The 7601-nt window shown below is 26.6% G+C and overlaps 1 protein-coding gene across 9 annotated transcripts; it reads left to right on the top strand.

Moving 5' to 3' along the window:
• Positions 1-610: 610 nt before the first annotated feature.
• LOC115244778 lies at positions 611-5135 on the top strand. 9 transcript variants are annotated; one of them, XR_003885431.1, is made up of 10 exons: positions 611-1508; positions 1606-1859; positions 2026-2088; positions 2434-2637; positions 2960-3126; positions 3198-3342; positions 3450-3529; positions 4134-4214; positions 4297-4594; positions 4697-5135. XR_003885431.1 is itself a non-coding variant. In XM_029822709.1 (6 exons), exons 2-5 carry the CDS (start codon positions 1779-1781, stop codon positions 2947-2949), a joined length of 543 nt encoding a protein of 180 aa, XP_029678569.1. In that variant the 5' UTR covers positions 611-1508; positions 1606-1778; the 3' UTR covers positions 2950-3101; positions 3198-3380. The 9 variants fall into 9 exon arrangements, 2 of the variants coding, with proteins under 2 accessions (XP_029678569.1, XP_029678570.1); XR_003885428.1 differs by having other exon boundaries at positions 2755-3101; XR_003885427.1 differs by having other exon boundaries at positions 2755-3126.
• The last annotated feature ends 2466 nt before the right edge of the window (positions 5136-7601 follow it).

Raw genomic sequence — 7601 nt, 5'->3', positions numbered from 1 at the left:
AGCCATATCCGTAAGTAAAACAGAACATAAATATCATAAATGTCATAAATGTCATAAATGTCAAAGATCTTCACTTTTGCTAAATAGAGACTTTACTCGGTGGTTGGAATACAGAGTAAAATTACCTCTTGGTAATAACAATTTACCCATAGGTAAACTTTACCAATAGATGAAACAACAGATATTGATATTTATCTAATGGGTGATTGACGGGTAAATCTACCAAGAAGTTGGAACAACCGGCCCTGAGAGCTGGCACACTGTATAAAACTAATTATTTCGAGGCAAATTTCTTTTTTTTCTTTATTGACTTAGTGTCTATATTCCATCTAGGCACAGTGTCTGTCTCCTAAACTAATAATAAGCTAAAGAGGCAAGTTTATTTTTCTATTAAATCATTAAATTATGATTATTATTTTTGTTCGACTTTGTCCAGTTCTATCTTTTGTGTCTCTTTTTTTGTCTTAGTGGGGTATATAGCTGGTAAATAACTCGTTTGTGCGTAAATCATGCGTTCCTTACTAGTATTAAAAAACGAGAGAGATCTGCTGTGCTGCATGCAATTCAATTATATATAATTAAAAATATATGATATACACTATATATTATTAATGGTTATTAATATGTAATTTGTGAGAAACTTTTGCGGTATAGTTTTACTGCTAAAATAATAAAAATTATATAGCAATGTTTGTGATGTTTCACATCATATTCTTTAGTTGCTATTATAATTTTATGTAGACAAAATATCTATTTTGATTTTTTTTGTCTGCATATGCATCATTTAGAAAATTCAATTATATGAAAAGTTATGTGAAAGTTATATGAAAAAGTCAATATAATCTAATTATATTTTGGCTCATAAATATGATATTAGTTCTTGTATGTTTGATGAAATTTTTGGTTAACATATTTGAAGGAAGGATGGAATCAATTTCCTAAATTTTTCATATACCCTGAAATTTTTAGATTTATTTTCAAAAAACCTTTTGTCCCTTTCTCTTAACCCTTAAATGCGCAATTTTTCGTAGCATTTTAGTACACAGAACATCAAAAAGTCGCTTTGCATATATGCAAAGCTGCACATTTAAGGGTCAAAACTTGTATATTGTTGTGTATAATGCATTATTTATACTTGTTTTATGGATTGCTATAAAAAAGATACAATTTTTGATGGAGTGACATTTCTGAACATTTACCATTACATTTCAGTGTAACATGGAGACATTTTGCGGTAGACAAAAGGGAACCTTCATTTATATACATAATGGATATACATACAATATTGATAAGCGGATGAAAAACACATATCGATGTTCAAGCCGCCGTTCAACAGGATGTCCTGGCGTTGCAAAAGTAATTGATGGGCAAGTGCATGTACAAACTCTACATCAACATCCACCAGATACTAGAAGGTTGGAAAAGTCTAAAATGCAAAGTGAAATGTTACGTTTATCAAGAGAATCGCTTCTACCACTAAAAGAAATTTTTGATAATGTTTGTCGAACGTATGTTGTTTTATATCATTAATATATATATATATTAATTACAAAGTTAATTTGATATTTTTAATGCACTTTAATTTAACAACATTAATTAATTTAGAAATCCAGAAGTAGCTGCAAATATATCGTATAGTTCTATAAAAAGTGTAATGGCTCGAGAATGAACAAAGATCTCCTATATCACATACCTTTCAAGCCTTGGCTACTGATTTAATTAAATACGAGTGGATTAAAGATTTTTATAAAGGAAGTGTAGTTGCACAGGATGGTAACATGGCTGTTATATTTTCGAGTGAAAAACTTATTAATGCCTTGAAAACAACCACAGAAATTTTTGTCGGTGGGACATTTTCTGTAAGATGTTTTTTTGGAAAGAATATTTCCTTTTTTGGTTTTTGAATTCATTAATATTTTATATTTTTTAATATTATTTTCAAAGTAATAGCTTATATATAATAATAATAAAAGAGAAATTATATTATTATAATATTTATTATTTTAGATTATTTATCATTTATAGGTTGTTCCTCGCAATCCACACATGATTCAATTATATACTGTTCACATACGTTATAAAAATACAGTACGTTATATTATTATAAATATTTCTTATTTAAAAAAAATTTTTATTAAGTAATTTAAAAAAGAGAGTAGGTCCAGATGTGCATAGAATAAAACAAATAGCGAGTTTGGATAGTACGGATAATAAGAAACAAACTTAAATAAATTTTATCCGATCTGTTATGTCTGTTTTATTTTGTGCACATCTGGGGCCATATTCTTGAAAAATATCGCATACGATATTTGTCATTGCGCAATTAAAACGTATCGGAAAATAACTGCGCAATGATAAATATCGTATGCGATATTTTTCAAGAATATGGCCCCTGAGCTTTGCTTTTTATTCACTTAAGATTTTTGATAACAGGGTATTGCTGTTGTCTTTATATTATGTGAGACACGAACAGTTGCTCTTTATCAGGCAATATGGGAGAAAATAATTGAAATTGCTCCAGATTTGAAAAATAATGTCAGATTTATAATGGGGGATTATGAACGCGCAACAAATAATGCCCTTCATAAATGTTTCCCCGAAACCAGTTTAAAAGGATGCTGGTTTCACTACAACCAAGTAAGTGGATTTGAGATAGGATATCATTTATGCTCAGTTACATTATTATTTATTCATGTGACAAATCTTATTTATTAAATTTTTAAATCTTGTTTATTCTTTTTTTTTAATTCAAAGGCTGTGTTGCGCAAGTGGCGACAACTTGGTTTAAAAAATGCCCCAAGAAAATTAATAGCAATGGTTATGTCTGTACCATTAATACCAGTCACTTTATTTGAGCAATGTTTCACAATATTACAATATATAGCTGATACCATGTCTAGTGACTATCCTATGGTATTACAATTTATGTCCTATTTACGTAAAACATGATTGCCCGCAGCAAATAAGGTCTCTGTGTATGGCTGTCCTGTTCGTACAAATAATATAGTTGAGAGTTTTCACAACACAATTTCAAAGAAATTTGGGAGTAGACATCCAAATGTGTGGATATTTATTGGATGGTATTTTATCTTATAACAGTAGTATGTAATACACATATATTTATTGGTTGGTATTTTATCTTATAACAGTAGTATGTAATACACATGTTATACTAATTTATTTATTTTATATTGCAGAAAATTTGAAAAAAGTAATTATTGATCAGGCAATTGATCTTAGTCGCTTACAGAATAATCTTCAGGCACGTAGAACTCAAACTCGAGCCAATAGAGAAAGAAATAATATAATATTACAGAAACAAAAGGATCTTGTAGAACATAAGTAACGGATCAGTTATAAAATAAAACTAAGCTTGTGAAAAAAATTATTTTCTATATATAATTGTGTGTTAATGTTAATATCTAGAAATAAATATTTATTTTTTACAGATTACCACTTAATGAATTTTTAGACTCATTTAGTCGCTTTTATGAAACCTACTTATATAATATGGACATAATCGATGAAGGTTATTATTTTTCGAAGTTCAAGAATATATAGCACAAAAATATATATAAAATATAAGCTTTCGTGCTTAAAAAATCCGGCAGAATTACATGAAAAAAGTTAAAGCTATCAAATGTTTTTGATTTATAAATATCAGTTTTATTTTTTATGTTTAATAAAATATTTTATATAAGTTTATACTTGGCGTTGCGACGCTACCGCGTCGCTTGATTGTAAACTATCGCTTCAATCAGTCACATTTTTATTGCACTTTGACGCAGAAAAGTTGCCAATTTCTTTTGTTTTTAAATATATATTATTATTAGTCGTATTTAAACAATTAAATATTTATTTGAATGTATATGCTTTTTTATAAATATAAATTATGTAGAATATTAGAAAGTAATTTAGTAAGTAAATATTAAACGAAAGAAATAGACAACTTCCCATGAATAGAAATGTGTTTGATTGAACCGATAATATACAATAAACTTATATAGAATATTTCATAAAATAGAGCAAATCTGATATTAATGATATTTTTGATTTCCAAAAAAAATTTGATTATATTGACATTTTCAACTAATTCTATTAGATTTTTTAAGCAAGGTTTTCTTGTATTACAGAGATTATAACCCATGAAAACAATGATTATGAAGTTTGTACCAATTTTCTATCAGAAAATTTTAATTCTATGTCGGAGGAAAGTATGTATTTTTATTTATATCAAATCACGAGTACTTTATATTACTCTATTATTAATTCGTACCTTTTCAAACATTTGTGAAGCTCTGAGAATTGCTAGCTGTAACATAAATACAAACACTGCAGGAGATTCACCTACATTAACGCAAAGACAAGATTCTGTTGAAAATGAGCGATTATTCTCGCAAATCCTAAGAAATAGATATCCTGCTGCGCAAGAAGAACTATTCATCCGAAAATGCAACTAGTACGGATATTATAATAGATATCGACGGTGCAGAATTTACTTCAGCTAGTCCAGTCACAATGGGTGATGCACATAATCAAAATACAAATACCATTCCCAATTTACCACGATTTGATAACGATGAATTTGATGATGGTATGAATTTAGATATATGTTACATTTTACTAAACATTAAATACTGTCTCTATAGTACTTTAGTTTTTGATTGTTATAACACATCATTTCAAACATTTTCAGAACACATTTATACCATTCCAGAAGATGACTTTGGATATTGGTACGAAGATCAGGAAAATATTGTAGAAAGTGACATCCCGTATCACGAAGTTAAAAGACTTTCTCTGGAAACATGCAAAGAAAATCAAGGAGCAGTAAGATCTGATCGTACGTGCACTGCTTGCATTAATGCTGAATCGAATCAAATTTTCATACCATGCGGTCACATCTGTTGTTGTGAAGATTGTGCTAATCATATTATGCGAGAGAGCGATAATGTTAAAAAATGTCCAATTTGCAAAGGAGAAGTTTCGTCGGTCTATAAAGTATATATACCATAAATAAGTGTTTGCACCTTATTCTAAATATAAGAATGTTTAGGATTGTGGTCTGCAACTTTTTTAATACACAGTCTGAGACATTTGTCGATCATACTTTGAAAGATAACCGTTGATTCGTTTCCAATCTGGTGTTATATTGCTTAAATAAGAGATAGTTATATAATCCCAATATAAATTAGGTGTAACAACCGTTACATTACAAGTTATTCCCATGTTATATAGCAGTTATATTCTGTGTTTGCTGGACAGTATTATACTAAGTATTCTCTACAATGCATAAAAGACTGAGATATGCAAGACTGAGATATGCTAGTCTGAAACTACTTACTACTAATTTTTCACAATGCTTTAAGATAGAGTCTAACCACATAAAAATAATTAATTTTTTTTTTATATAAATTTATTTCTACGTTAACTATTGATAGGATTATATTTTGTTTTAAATAAAGCAGAACAAAGTTTTTCTTTCCAGATGTGAAGTTTATAAAATGCGTTTAGAAAATAAGTTTTATTTTGTTTCATTCTCGTACTATATGTATATGTGGAATTAAGATTTATTTTATTACTAGTTGTGTGATTGTGCAATATAAGCTTTAATTATTTTGTCGATGAGAAAATTATTTTTGAAGAATTAATTGAGATTTTGGATTTCAATCCTTCTTATATAATTCTAGTATTGAGTAAAAATGTGTAATAATTTGATTATTAATAATCTAGTTTTATTTCGTTAATTATATCATAATGCATAAGAAAGTGCGCAAAAGAAATGTGCGCAAAAGAAATGTGCGCAAAAGAAATGTGCGCAAAAGAACTATGCGCAAAAGAACTGTGTGCAAACGAACTGTGTGTAAACGAACTGTAACAAACGTTTATTTACCAAATAAAGTAAATAATAAATATCAAAAAATTTCAAAATTATACATGCATACATGTGTGTGTATGTATTCCAAATTATACAAAAATATGTGTTGTGTCCAAAAACAACGTGTCCAATTGAACGGTGTGCAAATGAAATGTGTCCAAACGAATTGTGCGCAATTGAAATGTGTCCAATCGAACGGTGCGCAACTCTATGTGTCTAATATCACAGTGTGCAATTGCAACGTGTCCAATTGTACTGTGCGCAAGTGAAGGCTTCTCGGATAAATTGGGTAGTATCCTACGGCGAATCCCAAAACGATAGATCTCTTATCCCGTACTTACCCACATAATATATATTTTTAATTAACATTATTATTAACAATATATTTTTTACAATATTACTTAACAGTAAGAGTACATATTTTGCTCTATTTTTATTTTAAAATGCAAATTTTGTCCAAAAATTTAAATTAAAAACATTTTTATGATTTTTTACAATTATTAAAATTTTTAAATAACTTATAATTATCCCATAAATTTTCTGTATAAATTAAATTACGTATTAATTAAATTACATTACATATAAATTTAATTTAATTTAATTTAATTACATATTATAAACTTTAAAATAATATATACGTAATAATATTAACTTTATAGAAATTAAATTTACATCTAAAATCTAATATATACAATAAAAATATAAGTTGACATAAGATAAGTTGACATATCTAAAAAAAACTAAAAATATCAAATTCGCATATCTAACAACAATAAGATACATTCATAAGAATTTTACAATTAAAGGAAGTAATTATCCCATAAATTTTCTGTATAAATTAAATTACGTATTAATTAAATTACATTACATATAAATTTAATTTAATTTAATTTAATTACATATTATAAATTTTAAAATAATATATACGTAATAATATTAAATTTATAGAAATTAAATTTACATCTTAAATCTAACATATACAATAAAAATTAGATGACTTCAAAAATGACTTCAATCTTTTTTCTAAATATAAATTAAAAATAAAATTTTTAATATTAATTTTAGTTTAATATTTAACTCCTGTTTTCTTAAAAAGATTTATAAATTAATAAAATTTTTACTCATGAATTTACAAAAATTCATTAATTTAAAATTATGTATCAAATCTATTTTTTACTTATATGTTACTATCTGTATAATTTAAATAATTATAATTAATCTTAATTACTAATTTATTACTAACTTAATTAAATTTACATTTAAACTTGTTACTAACTTTAGAAAACTTATCACCTGACACATAACATACCATATAAAATATATCTTTAAACTTTGACTATTAGCTATAAACTATAAAAGAAAGAAAGAAAGTAAGAAAAAACACTATAAACTATAAACCTAAACCTAAACTAAAGTTATAACTATAAATTATAAACTATAAGCATATACGTATACTATTATTTAAAACGTACAAATTAGAAGTTAAAAATGTACAGCTTAACGCCTAAATAAACCCATAAAAGAAAAGGAAACTGAAACGTCAGGGACCGAGGTCCTCTCTATATCTAATTCTAATTCTAATTGTAAGTCTTAGTCCTAATCTAAGTTCCGTACTTATTATACATCTAATACACAGCAGATTTATAGCCAAAATTACTAACTATATTTCTTTAAATAAAATTAAATTTTTTAATAAATTTATCCTAATTCTAATATCCTAATA

Source organism: Formica exsecta, unplaced genomic scaffold (genome assembly GCF_003651465.1).
Source record: "Formica exsecta isolate Colony F162 unplaced genomic scaffold, ASM365146v1 scaffold864, whole genome shotgun sequence".
Taxonomy (NCBI): Eukaryota; Metazoa; Arthropoda; class Insecta; order Hymenoptera; family Formicidae; genus Formica; species Formica exsecta.
Note: the sequence above shows the minus strand (reverse complement) of the source record. Positions and strands in the feature narration are given on the sequence as shown.

Coding starts and splice junctions, on each gene's coding strand:
- LOC115244778 (XM_029822709.1), top strand. CDS start 1,779: ATGGCTGTTATATTTTCGAGTGAAAAACTTATTAATGCCTTGAAAACA. Junction 2,089..2,433: donor ACATACGTTATAAAAATACA/GTACGTTATATT, acceptor TTTTGATAACAG/GGTATTGCTGTTGTCTTTAT. Junction 2,638..2,754: donor GCTGGTTTCACTACAACCAA/GTAAGTGGATTT, acceptor TTTAATTCAAAG/GCTGTGTTGCGCAAGTGGCG.